Source organism: Pelophylax lessonae (assembly GCF_965119305.1).
Source record: "Pelophylax lessonae genome assembly, chromosome: 3".
NCBI classification, from domain to species: domain Eukaryota; kingdom Metazoa; phylum Chordata; class Amphibia; order Anura; family Ranidae; genus Pelophylax; species Pelophylax lessonae.
In genome coordinates this window covers 197,547,426-197,563,492 of record NC_138770.1, presented here as the reverse complement: position 1 = coordinate 197,563,492, position 16,067 = coordinate 197,547,426, and the positions used below count along the sequence as shown (strand labels likewise).

The following is a 16,067-nucleotide window of genomic DNA, read 5'->3' as shown; positions in this document are numbered from 1 at the left end:
CAACTATGAAGATCAGGCTAAAATGAGGGACAAATGAAGAGGACAGAGGGACTTTGTTCCAAATCAGGGACAGTCCCTCAAAATCAGGGACAGTTGGGAGCTATGTGGAGAGGGAGAGAGTAGTGTGGGTTTTGATAGGTAGGCATGCTAGAAGCATATAGTATGATTGTTAATTGGCAGAGAAGCTGATAATCTATTGCAATTTTAGGATTAATGACAATATGACCCTGTTGTTTGAGAAAATGGTGCAAGGCTGTTATCAATAGTGCCCTGCTTGGCACTAGTGCTGGTAATCTATTGCCATAAGGCAGATGACAATTCAACACTGTTGTTTGAGAAAACTGTTTCAGGCTCTGCGAGCAAGATTATCATGCTTAGTTCACAAACTGAATATCTATTGCAGCTTGCAGGCTAATGTGTCACTTTTGTTTGATAAATCTGTTCTAGACTCTGCTGGCAACAGCATCTCTCTTGGCGGAGAAGTTGACAATATATTGCAATTTTGTGGCTAATCAGAAGAGCTGTCCATGTATTTTTCAATTAAAAATGATTCTAAATACATGAATATTTTGTAAAAATCTTGGCTGACATATTAGGGGAGTGGATTCTTCTGTCTTAAGTCTAATTGTTGAAGTGATAAGGCTGGTGTAATTTATATGAACATTGCATTGTTTGTGTGGCACAGTGTTACAATATAGTGTGTTGGTCTTGCAATTTGTCTCACTCTGAAGGCCTACTCTCAAAACCAATAGCATTTAAATTACTCTACTGGTCATTGTTGCTGTACTTATTTTGAGCTATGTCTTAACAGACGATATTGGATTTTACTGTTTCACCTGAAGACCAGGTTTCCATGATATTATTCCTTTTAATCCAGATAAGATTCCTGGTCGGTTTAGAGCAAGCCATTCATTCACAGCAACAGAAATCCGAGTGTTTGTGGAATTCATTGGTGATGCTCAAATTGCATTTGCCTATTTTTCATTGTGGAAAATAGAACGTTAACTACATAGAAAGCAGCCCTCCAGGCCCTGTTATTGCATGAGTCAGACGCCACTGCAGGTGCAGACCTCCATCCATGCAAACTTGTTGTTAAATAGCTTTTTTTAAGCCAGAAAAATCATTTTTACCCCTCAAAAGCTTTCTTTGAGGTGCTTCACACAAAACTGAGTCAGTGAAACATGTTAGAGGAAGATCTTTGCTGCAGTCTGCACCTTAACTGGCCCTTTAGTATTCCATGCTGTGCATCGGCCATTGTTATTTTCCTATTTTGTGCCCCATGTGCAGAAATCAGCAGAATTGTGAAGGACCTTTGTGTGGGTTTTAGCATATGCAGGGTCCTCTTGGAAATGAGAGATCTTTCCAGGTGAAATCTCTGCCAATGTATGGCTAAATGCTAGTCTCCATTAGTACAGTATTGAAAGAAGTAACAAATTCTTGAGAAAAATATGTATTAGTTTAAATTATACAGACAAAAAAAGAAACAGGGACTGGCTCAGACCACCAAGCCCCACCTATAATTAAAATGTCACCTTGGGGCTGACTGGTCTGTTAATGGTACATTTTTAGCTTCAGTATGCTCTCTGCCTTTCTGAGGATACACAGATTGATATTGCAATGGGTCTGTTTGGACCAGCAGTGATCCGAATAGTACATGCCTGGTAATTTTTCTCACATTTGCTTTTTTTCTAAAACTCATCTTCTGGATATTTTGGTCTTTCTCAGTTTAGCTCCTAGATGCCAGATTACCAGACCTGCAATTGTAAACTTTGTGGGTACATTTCTTCTTCACAAATGGAAATGTACAAAGTAGTGTTCACCAGATACAACCCTGTAAGCAGACAATCACCTTCCCGTTTTTGTTACAGAGTCTTCTCAGTTTCTGTCTGCATTATTATCTGCGGAACATAATAAGAATTCCAGCCACTCCCTGCTATAAATGACTTTACATTTCATGCGTCACACAGCAATGTTACGGATCACAACCTTGTAATATCCTTGTTAACTGAATGCTATTTCAAGAATGTATGTTAGTGTTTGTTTATGTGTGTTTATTCTGGACTAGATACAGATAGATTCAGTTTTACTGAATGATGATGGGTAACTGCCAGCAAAATTGTATTGACTGGCCTCACTGTTTGTTTTTCGTTAGGCATTCCGCGCCATGCTCTATACACAGATTTGGGTTGTAGAGCATGGGGAAACAGAAGATCATAATGAATCAATGTTTTCTTTATGCCTCTGACATCCATTTGATAACAATAAGCAACAGGTAAATTAGTCAGTAAATTGATGACACTTTAATAAACAAAATAAAAAAAAATTGCTGACACATTACAAAATGTGTGATTAAGGTTACAATAGATCAGTGTTTAGTTGGCCAAACATATGGAAACTTTCAGGCCATTTCAAGCACTTTCGATCAACCGAGAATATGATAAAAATTGATTGCCTGAAACCACTCAATTTCCTACTCATGAGTTTGGTTGTCCACCCAAATGTTAGGGCTATAAATTGACAACTTTAATACAGGTTTTTTGGGAAAATCTATGTAAACCAGGCAAAATGATACCAATTTAGTCAAAATAAATTTTCCACTGGGTTAGATCGATGCTACTTCAATCCCATCTGATCGAAAGTGGTTGGAATTGCAGGAACATTGTCATATTTATGGCCACTTGAAAGGCTTAGGCATGCATTGTTTTCCAGTGCATGAAGTGCATTTTAAATGTACGTCAAACATATGGCAGTAGATTCCCAATTATAGTACTTTGGTTATGCAGTGTAGGTGATAGGTTTGAAGCTGCATTTAACCTGATTTGCATTTCTTTGGATGCAGCAGGTCATACAGAGATGCATTTGCTATGCAGGCATTTAAAGGAAAAGTTTGGGGTTAGTAAAAAAACAAACACACCTACTCACTCCTAGGTTGTAGCTGTCCCACATCAGCTCTACACCCGAGAATTAAGTGATCAAATAACCGCTGACCACTCTGTTCTTGGTCTGCTCAGAGCAGAGAGCAATGACTTGTGCACACAACAATGGAAAAAAATGTGCGTGATTGAAGGCCAGTTAGATGATGTAGGCATCCAAAGAGATTTAACTGCCAGGGTATCAGGTGTACAAGATGAACTTTAGAACTACTCACCAATCCAGCTTTGTACCCTCAATTTAAAGTAAAATTGAAACACAATATTCCCCACGCACACATTCATGATAACCGGCAGTTCAGCGATATTGGGTGCTGTAATGACCATAGGTTGGAAACCGTGGATGCTCAAAGTGAAGAAATGTCACAGCACACCAAATCCTCTGTATTAAGCACAGTGGCTAAGTGGTTAACACTTCTGCCTAGCACCACTAGAGTCTCAGGTTCAAATCTGAACCACAACCTGCCTGGAGTTTGCATGTTCTCCCTATGCCTATGTAAGTTTTCTTCAGGTACTCTAGTGTCCTCCTACCCTTCAAAGACATGCTGGTAGGATTAACAAGGTGGTGAGGTTAGTGGCTGATGAGGCACTGGCTAGTATCAGAGCCATATACAACCCCCACATCACCATTTAATGAATAAAACCCCACAGCTGTGAGATGAAAAATGTAATCTTCAACCAATTGGTTTATGCCTAAAAACCTGTGCGTCAGGACGCAGGCAGTCAATCAGTTTCCCTCAGACAAATGAGTGTCTGTTGAAAGGAATCTATTTGACAGCAGATTTTTATTTTTATTTCTGCATTCTGTAACAGCCCTGTAAATGCTGAAATCTCACTGGTCAAGTACAGGGCTGTTACAGAATGCAGAAATAAAAAATAAAAAATAAAAATGGCACTGCTCTATATAGCTACCAACAGTCCTGATTTTATTAAAACAAGTCCTTATGTTGGTTAAATTAGTAAACTGTAAGAACTAATGAAAGTGCCATATATAATCTATATAATAAAATAATAGATTCCGTAAAGAAAATATAAAAAAAAAAAAGAAAACAAAGTGAAAATATAAATATATTGCCCCACAGTGTGCTAAAAGCAATCGTGCTGATAGTGAAAAAGTCCTGGATGTGATTCTCTCAGTGTTTAGAGTCCCATATGAGCTATCCAGGTGTGGTGGCTCTCGTGAATGAAAATCAGAGCACCTTAAAGAATCCTCCACCAATGTGCCAAAACCACTCCCAATGGTTAGACTCCATCTTGCCCCCCCCATTCTCATGGTGTGGGCATTTGCATTTTAAGATAACAGTAATGACACAGACCACCCCACAAAGTAGGATGGATGATGGATAATCGCAGAGTATCCTCTTGCACACTAATCCTTGTTTCTGGTACCATGTATCACGTGACATGAGGATTTCACTTCCCACGAGACGAGACGGTGTAGGGAGAAACAAGCAGATATTCTGCAGATGTCACTCCATGAAATTTGTATTGAATTCTCCTTGCTTACACAGAGCAGAAATGTTCTCCACCACCGTGAGTACAAGCTGTACTAGTACTGAGATACTGTATGTAAAGTGCTGCGTATATTGATGGTGCTATATAAGTGCCTATAATAAATAAATAAGTTCTTCTATGCATACTTGCACTCAATTAGTGATGTCAGCATTGGCAGCCCCTATGCTTCTCAGTAAAGGTGAATGTTGAACTTGTATATTTGCCTGAAATAGAACATTAGACATAATAATGACCATGTACTTGGCATTGAACTTATGGCAAGTGTTCAGTACAGCAGGTATTCTGGTAGGTGTGTGTTGAAAACCTGTTGAAAAGTTGCTGCCACAACATAAAAGGTACAGTACATATGACTCACAAATAACCACTTGGAGGCCACTTATGTTAAAGGTCTCTGCTTTTTAGTGCAAGCTTAAAGTAATTGATTGGTTTCAAAATTTACAATAATAATGTGGCTGATGTATCTGTTTACTTGACAGAATATCTTAACTAAAGTCGAGGAGAGCTCAGAGCGAGAAGCATCAGCACTTCAAGCACATCGTGAACTGGAGAAAGTAAGAGTCACTTAGAGGGGTGATATATAAACCGTATGAAAAATGGAGTTAAGAAACATTAGGGAAAAAAACAGAAGCCAGTGTTTGTAAATGCATCACACTAAATTCCCGAGAAATAAACTGTGACTCATTCCATAAAAATGACCCATACTGCTGTAAGAGATGTATAAATAGTACAGTACACGTATGAAAGGATGGAGAGTTTTCTAAGCCCAAATCAATGTGGCACTGAATGTTAATGTAACAATAGGCAACCGATTTAGGCCTCTGAGTAATATCCTACGTATTGTGAAATGGCATTTTTTATGTGTTTTTTTTATGTCTTTTCTTTACATGTAGAGCATAGGCAGGTTTTCTGTTGAAAAATGTTGGTGAAAATTGGTAGAAATGTAGTGATTACCTAATGTGGCCAGTTAGATTGTTTGATTTCCCAGATAATAAAAGAAGAAACCAGATTTATTAAAGAATAAATGAATACCTTTGAAGTGATTTTTTTAAACACTCGTTAGTGTTTATTTTAATGCCACCAGGGGACAAAGATAACTGAACTAAGTTCAGAGTTTAAAATGCAGGGGCATAGCTACCACTGCCTCCTGTTTTCTTGCTACACCATTGGCCTACGGAAATAAATTACAATCTGAATATGTTGTATATTGGGACACTGGCCAAGTTACAATTTTATCGCAGCCAATGGTAATGAACCCTCAGAGGGCTGAAATCTAAAGCAAAGCAATAAAGTAATGGGAGACCAAGCAGAAAAAGGAACCCAATGATCTTATATATATATATATTTTTTTTTTTTTTGGGGGGGATTTTTTTTAAATGTGTTGTGTCCTTTTTTTAAAAAAAGTATTTCTTTCTAGGTGCACAGTACAGGTGCATACAGTAGTAACCACAATTGACATAGCTTTGTTTATAATCAAAGCCACGTGAACTCTTTTGTCATAGCTGAAATGATGATGATATGATTCCAAACGATGCTATTTGTTTTCTGGTCATTGCTGGACTTGCCAGTGACACCGGGTATCACAGCAATGCATGCTTCTAGCTGTAACTGGGGAAATGTAGATTAGCTTTCCCTCCTCACAAGGTGTTGTACAGCTGTTATTTTTTTTCACCTGCTTACCTGATGCTGTGGTCTACACAGTAAAGATATTCTGCCACCCAGTGGATCCAGCGTTGTCCTGCTGGGATCCTCTTCTCCACAGCTGCTGTTCGGGTCCCGCACCACCATCCTCTCTTGAGATGTCATCGGAAGGCTGCTGGCTTTTCTGGGTAGGGATGATCGAACTTTTGAAAAGTTCGGTTCGACCAGAACACCCGAACTTCCAGAAAGTTCGGCCCGGATTTCAGAACCCCATTGAAATCAATGGGACCCGAACTTCGGTAATCAAAAAACACAATTTTGAAGCCCTAAAACCCAATAAATGCCCCTAAAAAGTGCCTAGGGTTCTGGGTCATGCCCCAGGGACTATTAATCACACAAAAAAAGTTCTTAAAAATTGTCATTTTTGATAGAGAGCCAATTATTAAAAAAATTATTGAAAAAAAAAACGCCAGCTACAAAAACGCCCAGGTGTGTTTTTGCAGCAGGCGTTTTTTTGGGCATTTTCTTGGGGTCTTTGGAGGCAGGCAAAACATCTGAACTTCTGTATAGGGGTATATATACACACACACTTATATGTATTTATACACATACACACATATATAGGTGTTATAGCAGAGAAGCCATATGGGTGTTAATTATTTCATTAGCGCAAGCATAGGTTTCTGCTATTTTCACACCTATATATGTGTATGTGTATATATACATACATGTGTGTGTGTGTATATATACCCCTACACAGAAGTTCAGATGTCATGCCTGACTCCAAACGTGTCCTCAAAAAAGCCCTATAAACGCCTGCAGCAAAAAGCAGGATGACAGGGGCGAAGCCACTATTCGGTTCTGTAAGTGTTCTAAGAGAAACAATCTTTTCTCTATAGCGGTCACCCTGACATGGAAGGGTTTTGTCACCCTGCCATAGCAGTCAGAGTCAGTTCACCCTACACTACACTACGGTCACCCTGACACTTAACACTTTCCCTATAGAAACTAGATTTTTGAATCTAACTAAAGTGGAAAATAGTACCCTAACTACACTAGATATCCCTTTCCTCACACTAATAATTGCTAAATGACACTTTGAGAGCAGAAGTAACAGAACTGCTTCCACTCTCTTCCACAGCCCTGTATTAAAATGGTAGAGATTTGGCGGGGCTATCTTATATACTGGGGGGCGTATTCACTAATGATTGGCCTCTGGACCCCCTAGTCACTCCAATCACATTCCTAGCATTCTCCTGCCCCCTCAATTGGCTTTTACTGATGGTTCTGGTCCAATCACGGGCTTTTAAAGCCCATTTCCTGTCCTATTGCATTTTGGTCGGTTCTGGTTGCCGAATTCCGAACTTTTTCAGCAAAATGTTCGGAATTCGGCCGAACCTCGAACAGTCAATGTTCGGGTCGAACCTATGTTTGACCCGAACCGTTCGATCATCCCTATTTCTGGGTTCAGGCATTGCCTCCCAATGACGCATTTCTAGGCCTGCCCTATCCTCCTTCAGTGAATGGAATGACTGTAGTGCTCCTGGTGCTTCCTGGGATATGCATGTCACATATCGCAGGTGGCACAGGGGCACTGACCTCATTCACCTAGGCAATTTGGGAGGACAGGGGGCAGAACCGAGACTGCTAAATAAAAATAAAAAAAATACATAAACAAAAAAAAGTATGATAATTGTGCAGAGGAGGGGGGTGGCATGGAAAGAGGCAAAGTTACTTTTAAGGGTAAAGATCCGCATAAAGCATGTTTTGCTGGATGAATTTCACGCCTAAGAGGTCTTTGTAGTATATATGTGTAAAAAGTAATGGGCTTGCCTGTAGAGGCAAGTTTGGTGTTCGATATCACATCCAGACTTTGGAACCTGATTGGTTAATGTAGTCCACACCACAACTTCCCATAAACAAAACCCCCTAACTGTATTTTATGCATATGTCCCTGTGTCTCATTGGCTTTCTCCTCTGGCCTGTTTAGCTTGTACGAGCCTGTAATGATGGGGTCAGGAAGATGAGTCGTACAGAGCAGCTTATCAGCATAGAGAAGACACTTGAATTTAAGATCAAGGTATGGAATCTCTCCTTTCCAATGGTGCAGAAATATGAACTTTTTTAAGGGCGTGATATGTAGGGGAAGTTCTGTAAGTAGAAAAGATTTGAAAATATTACTGTTTTGCTGCTGTCTGCTGATTTGGATGAAAACACCAGGTCCTTTGTCCGTAGCTGGCTCTTCTTGCTCATAGTGTGTGCCGTATGACCTCTCCATTGACTCCAACAAGAATATCTTTCTACACATTCTGCACAGGTAGAGCAAGATATTGACTGATGTGCTCACAAGATATTTAAATTTGAGTATTGCCTACGACAGGGGTAATCACCTAATCCCCTATTACCAAAAATCTTGGTCATACACTGGTCAAATTTAAGACAGTTCTTGGGGAGTCAGACAAAACTTGCTCCACTTGTAGCCTTGTCAGCTGCCTCCCACCCAACATCCCTCATTTGAAAACTCAAAGGAGACAGGCAGAAAATTGTCACTGAAACAACAGATGCATCCAGTCACTTGCAGCCACTGTTCATCTATTTTGACAATTGACAGGACTGACTGTCAAAATACAATTGCCACAATTGGCACAATTGCCACAAAGAGAAATTAATTTGTCTGCACTGTATAGCATGGATGGAGGATTTGGTTAGATTTGCAGACTGGACAAAAATAATCTATAAATGTGTGACCAGCTTTGTATGAAGCTTTTCAGATGAAGCTTTCCTTTAAAAGTTTGCATCAACAACACTGTACACAAAATTCAAAGTTAAACTATTATAATGTGTGTACATTTATTTGGACAATCACACAGAGGTTCTGGCTTACCCCTTTCAATAGAGCATCTGATCTTTTATTATTTTATTATATTATTAGTGTATTGCCCACCTCCACAAAGGCCGCTGAAGATAGACAGGTTTTTTTCCCGAATAGTACAGGGACTGCCCCTGTCACCAAAGCACAGTCCCACACATAACCAACCATTAAGACTCCATCTAAGACAGGGTTTCTCAAACAGGGTTCCATGGAACCCTAGGGTTCCTCCAGAGGTTGCTAGGGGTTCCTTGAGCAATGAGCAATTTCTACCTCTCAAATAAGTTCCCACTGGCACCACTGATCTTTTTAGCTATTTGTAAGGGGGTCATTCTTCCCAATGGCCACAAGTGTAAGGAGCATTCTTTCCTTTGACCATCAAACTAATGTATCACGAGTTGTAAATATAGAAGTAGTTGTAATTAAGAACTTTAACAGGATAGGGGTTTAGGGTTACAATATTCTCTAAAACAATCAGTAATCACAGTAGCAGGACAAACTTCACTCTAATCTTCCCAAGAGCAACTTTTCTGGAAGTAGCAGGGTAAAGCTAGGATGTTGACTGCCCTGCAACAGCAGTCCATGAAGCAACCTCTGGCAACTGGTTCTCCTCTAGAACTTACCCAACTACCAGACCCAGTAAAGTCTTTAACCACAGTGTCCAGGAGCTGCCATCCACCCAGCATCCTCAGGTGAAAAACATAAGGACCTTTCTTTCAGTCCAGGACTCAGAGAAAAAGATAAGGACCTTTCTTTCAGTCCAGGACTCAGAGAAAGTGCCCTTCAACAAGGAAACTTCTTTGACAATTTTTTTTCAGGCCCTCAGCCCAACAACCGCTAAAGCCCAAGAAGCAATCTCTTGACCCCTAGACTGACCCAGCATTTAAATTTGAAGTACAGAGAGATTCACTGCAAGGGTAGATTTTATCTCGTACCCAGCTTTAAAGATTGCCTGTTTTGCCTACAGTCACTTACTGACACAAAAACATGGACAACTGGTTAATACACACAGTTTTTATAGCATAATACAAACAATGCCCAGTATTTTGTGTCAAGAGCAATGTAGGGTTGTCAATGTCTTGCATGTGGTTTGAAATAAATGACTTGTGTGTTTGGCTGGCTATTCCTTAAAGGAGATTGCCATTCAATGTGTTTCTACTGCTTAAGTAAATTGGCCTTTTCACTACAGTCTACATTTTTATTTTAGATAGAGTGTGTGTGTGTGTGTGGGGGGGGGGGGGGGTTATAACCCCTGTCAGTTTTGCTGACCTCTGTGTCCCATTGAGAGTTCACTTTACTTCCTGTTCCATAGCCAAAACAGAATTGAGAGGAAATCCCTCCAAATGAGGGAATCCCCTGTTTTCACCTGGTCATCACAGGAAGATTTTTTTATTCCTGTTCTCCTGTTCTTGTGACAAAAAAAGAGGATGCGGTGCATGGCACCATAAGTGGTGAGCCTCCATCCCAATTAGATACAGAAAAAGAAAAACATTGGTCAAGGAGACTTTGGATGAGGCTAATCACTCGAAAAATCAAGAGTGTGCTTGATAGTAAATCTATTACATGATAACAAAAAAATAACAATGTACAAACATGATGAAGTATAGGTAAAAAACATTTCATTGAGCTGCATCTTACTAGATGAACATCGTGATTATCGTAGAACTGTATGTATGTTCATATGATGTTAATAACATTACATGGTATAACCAAACAATTAAAATGGCAGATGATATAGTAAGCCAAACATTTCAGTGCATCCTGTAACTCTGTGCGTTTCGTGGATTGATCTCCACTTCTTCGGGAGTAGATGCAGAAAATAGAGTATGTCAAATAAATTGAAGGAGGGGAGAGAGAATCTGGCAGCCCTGCCGATGAGGGGCGCCAGGAAATGTCTACCCCAGGGGCTGAGGCAGTGGGACTCAAAAGAACCTCACGAAGAAGGGGGGAGTAGTGGACCAGGCATCCATGTCCAAATGAGTTCATAAATGCTGTGCAAGAGTAATGGCCTAAAACCAGCGGTGATATGTCAGGATCCTTGGTGTGCGTAGAGATTTATCGTGTCCACTGATGTGAGAGACAAAAAGAAATGGAGTGCTCATGGTGCGCCACCTACACCCCAGCTGAGAGGTAAGAGATGGGCCCACCCCCAAAGGCATGTGCGCGCCAATAGTGTGGGATGTGTGGCATCACTCCTTCCCACATCCCACACTATTGGTGCGCACATGGTGTTGGCGGAGGGCCCATCTATTACCTCTCGGCTGGGGTGTAGGTGGTGCACCATGAGCACTCCATGTCTTTTTGTCTCTCACATCGGTGGACATGACAAACCTCTACTCACACCAAGGATCCTGACATATCACCGCTGGCTATTAGGCCATTACTCTTGCACAGCATTTATGGACTTATTTGGACATGGATGCCTGGTCCACCCCTCCCCCCTTCTTCGTGAGGTTCTTTTGAGTCCCGCTGCGTTACCTGGTACCCTCCACCCGCAGGGCTGCCATATTCTCCCTCCCCCCATCATTTGTGCTGGCATACCCTGTTTTCTGCATCTATTCCTGAAGAAGTGGAGATCAATTCACGAAAAGCATAGAGTTACAGGATGCACAGAAACGTTTGGATTGCTATATCATCTGCCATTTTAATTGTTTGGTTATACCATGTAATGTTATTAACATCATATGAACATGCATACAGTTCTATGATAATCATGATGATCATCTAGTAAGATGCAGCTCAATTAAATGTTTTTTACCTATACTTCATCATGTTTGTACATTGTTATTTTTATTGTTATCATGTAATAAATTTACTGTCATGCACACTATTGATTTTTTGAGTGATTAGCCTCATCCAAAGTCCCTTTGACCAATGTTTTTCTTTTTCTGTTCTTGTGACAACTCAAAATGTGGCATCTTCTTTCACTCTCACTCACATTGATAATGGTAAACAGGACAAATAGAGAGGGGGAATCTCCTTAAGTGAGGTACAGACAACAAAAAACCCGACAGGTGTTCCAATCCTTCTCCACTCTATCCAAACCTGAAAAAAAAAGGCTTTGCCTTTAATTATTCTTTAGGAAATCTATATCTCACCAGAACACCTTTACAGAAAAGATGTTAACCACTTGCCGACTGCCGCACGACTATATACTGCGGCAGTCAGCCCCCTACAGGCAAAGTGACGTATGGGTACGTCACTCGCCCACGAGCCTGTAGGGGGCAAGTGCGCGCCGCCAGCGGAGCGCTCCTGCCTCTGCTTCTTCCCTGCCTAGCCTGCGCGTGTGACCGGCAGCTTCAATGTCCGCCGGCCACTCGTCATCACCCTCAGGAGAGGGAGAAACACAGACGGCTGATGTAAACACAGCTGTCTGTCATTCTCCCTTAGATCATCACAGAGGCTATGCGATCCTGCTGTGTAGGATCGTATGTCTCTGTGATGATCTAACAAGCCATGCCCCTTGACAGTTAGAATCATGCCCCTAGGGACACACTTAACCCCTTGATCACCAATAAAGTTAACCCCTTCCCTGCCAGTGTCATTTTTACAGTAACAGTGCATATTTATAGCACTGATTACTGTAGTAATGTCACTGGTACCCCCAAAAGTGTCAAAAATATCAGTCAGGGGTCCGATCTGTCCGCCAAAATGTCGCAGTCCCGCAAAAAAATCGCAGATCGCCGCCATTACTAGTTTAAAAAAAAACAATAAAAATTACATAAAACTTTCCCGTAGTTAGTAAACGCAATAACTTTTGCGCAAACCAATCAAAATACTCTTATTGCAATTTTTTTTTTTACCAAAAATATGTAGCAGAAAACAAATTGGCCTAAAATGTTAAAAATTTAGATTTTTACTTTTTTTTTTTTTGAGAATTTCATATAAAAAAATGTGAAAAATATTGTTATTTTTTCAAAATTGTCGCTCTTTTTTGTTTATAGCGCAAAAAATAAAAATCGAACAGGTGATCAAATACCACCAAACGAAAGCTCTGTTTGTGGGAAAAAAAGGACGTCAATTTAATTTGGGTACAGCGTAGCACAACCGCGTAATTGTCCGTTAAAGTCACCCAGTGCCGAATCGCAAAATTGGGCCTGGTCTTTGAGCAGCCAAATCCTCCGGGGCTTAAGTGGTTAAAGGATCATTAAAGATTTTTTTTACATACCATCACCATGCACAAGCAATAAAACAACCTCAGCAATAAAAAAAGGTGTGTTTGTAAAATATATGATTCTTGGCACTGATTAACTTTCTCTAACCTTGGTACATCTATTGCTACACACCATGCTACTTATGAAAAAAAAAGCCATTTATCCTGCATACTTATTTGTGGTGGATATTTACAGGACAGAGGGAGCGGGTGGAGGATAGGACCTAAAATAATTGCAATTTATAGCACACTCATCTCAACCCCATACATTTGTTCCATGTTTTTTCCTCTGTTAATTCTTCTCCCCTCTTCCTGACAGTCTGTACCCATCATCTCTCACTCACGATGGCTATTAAAGCAGGGTGAACTACAACAAATGTCAGGACCACGCACATCCCGCACCCTCCGCACAAAGAAACTCTTCCGCTCAGTTTATCTCTTCCTCTTCAACGATTTGCTGCTCATCTGCAAACGTCAGCCTGGGTGAGTGGTATATGAAACAATAAGCTCCAAATTATTGGTATATTCTAGGAAAACACAGGGAGGGCAGCCTACGTGGTTAATATTAATAGTGCCCAACTCTTGTATTGTTCCAATCTCTGAAGCCCTTCCCACCCATATTGGGCCTTGAAATGGTCACTGCAGCACTGTAATAAACTGGATTAACTAGGCTGTAAAGGATCATGTAATGCTCAGTTTAGCATTTGAAGTTTTCTGTTTTAGCCCTCATTTACACAGGCATACCAATCTGTACACTCATGTGAAGGGCCATCTTTACCCGCATGAGATGCATAGGTGCTCCATGCATCCTCGTGCACACAGTCCCATTCATGTCTGTTGGGATGCAGGGGCTGCACAGACACAGCTTCTGGTCCCAATTTGACAGCAGTTTGGGTGCGCATTCTCAGAAGCAGACAGTGTGTGTTTGTGCAAAAGCAGCCGCATGGCTAGCAAATTGGGAGCAGCAGCTGTGTCCTTGCAGATGCTGCATCACAATAGACAGGAAGGGGACTGCCTGCACACAGATGCACAATACACCTGTGCATCCTATGCAAAGATGTCCCTTCACACAGGTGTATGGATAGGGGCACCTGTGTGAATGAGGCCTACTTGTGAAGCACAGATCTATGTAAATATTTGGAGGTTTTGTCTAATATGCTTCACACAAAGCTAAATTCCTGGAAGATATTAAAGCAGAAGTTAACCCATCAATTTAGGTTTAAAAAAACAGTGTCAGGAATGTGACTGTCACATTGGTTGTGCTCCCAACCAAACTGTCAAGCCATCCAATGGCTGGTGTCATGTGATCACATGTGCAGCCAGGGTCGCTGTTAGAAATCATGGGGCCCCGTACAGCCTACCTGACTGGGCCCCTGAACCTCATCCATGACTCCACCCCCCTGCTTTGTGCAAAACCATTACAAAGAACTGGTAAGTTTAACATGTATCCTATTTTAATATTTAAAAAAAAAATTCAAGCTTTAAAATCACTTTAAGATGCTTCTTGGCTGTGTAGCACGCTCCTAGGTAGGTGCTAGGAAAAAGAATAGTTTGCTCTGCCTGCTTCACAGGGGAGCCTGATCTGTAGTTATGCCTGTTGAATGTGCCCAGTGGATGATTGATCTGGGCTGAGGGAGTATCCCCACTGTATCCAATAGGGGATAGCCAATAGCCTGTTGGACAGTGGAGGAAACCCAGCCAGTGACACACAGGCTTTTGTGGCTGTCCCAGTGGGTTGGCACAAGAGTGGTGCATCCTGGGATACGTCATAAAAGCCAGGGAGAGGCACATGTGAAAGGGCATCTTTGGGCGGGAAGCCAGGTCCCAGGAGGAGGGTGACGGCTGTCTCTCCTCCTGTCTGCACGGAAGGTGGTCACAGGCAGTCGGCCTAGTGAGGCAGAGTGTGGTGCTGAGCCAAGAGGGCCAGGAAGCTGACAAGTGGAGTTGGAAGCAGAGCAGCCTTGGGAAAAACAGTGTCCGTGAGAACCAGGGAGCCTGCCAGAGGTCTGCCTAGAAAGGGGACCACTCCAGTAGAATGTCAATGGACAGAAGGTCAGCGTACACAATCAGTGAAAAAGGGGGTGCCAAGTTAGACCCTGAAGAGTAACCTAAACGGGAGTACATATTCTTTATCTTCACTTAAGTGGCAAGATGAAGCAGCGGCCTTGCCGCATTCTACAGTCAGTTGTCCTCAGGAATTGTACATAGTTCAAGTTGGAGTATCCCACTCATCCCTTCTCCCCTCCAAGTTCCAATAAAAACCCAAAAAACTAAATTCCCTGGACTGTTCATTGTCTGAGCCAAGTATTTGAAGAGATAGGTTTCTGTGGACTGTTGCTACGGGTAACACAGGGGAATCCAAGAAGTGTAATTCTTAGCAGCTCCCTAGGGGGCAGTGCTACAGCTGTAAATTCATTTTTTGTGGTTTGCTTCTCTAGACATTTATGACATTTCCCTGCTCCTGCGGTCTACTGGAATATAACGCCATCACATATCACAGGAGACTGCAGGAGCAGGGATACACAGTGTTGTGTCATCAGGTGCTGGCTCCATAAACTGGAGGAGAGAGCTGACTACTGATGACGTAGAATCTGATCAGTGGGGGATCAGCGGAGACATCCCCGTTGAGCAAACAAGAGTCCACCCCATGTGATAGGGGCCTAAGGCAGGACATAGATGATGCCTGTGGTGGCAGGATCCTCCAACACAGTAAGTGTTGATCCCTCCTGTGGAGCTGTTCTGCTCTCCCAGCAGGAGGACGAGGGCGCTGTCCATGCTAGGAGAACAAAGTGGTTTCTGCTAGCGACTATAATGGCTGCTAGCAATAACTGAAAAATGTAAAATATGACATGTTGGTTGTACCCAAGTCATACAACAATCAACTTGAGCAAAATCAGTCTGTCTATAGATGGTTCAAATCTTGGCTGGTCCCTGCTGAACCAGCTGAGATTCAAACCATGTA

At 41.6% G+C, this 16,067-nt stretch overlaps 1 protein-coding gene across 3 annotated transcripts in view; it reads left to right on the top strand.

Moving 5' to 3' along the window:
- The window catches only part of NGEF (neuronal guanine nucleotide exchange factor), a 268,456-nt gene that overhangs the window by 229,292 nt on the left and 23,097 nt on the right, over positions 1 to 16,067 (top strand). For all 3 annotated transcript variants that reach the window (XM_082251276.1, XM_082251278.1, XM_082251277.1), the window contains 3 exons: positions 4,922 to 4,996; positions 8,074 to 8,163; positions 13,425 to 13,588. In XM_082251276.1, the coding sequence (XP_082107402.1) occupies positions 4,922 to 4,996; positions 8,074 to 8,163; positions 13,425 to 13,588 (329 nt within the window). The remainder of the gene's footprint in view (positions 1 to 4,921; positions 4,997 to 8,073; positions 8,164 to 13,424; positions 13,589 to 16,067) is intronic.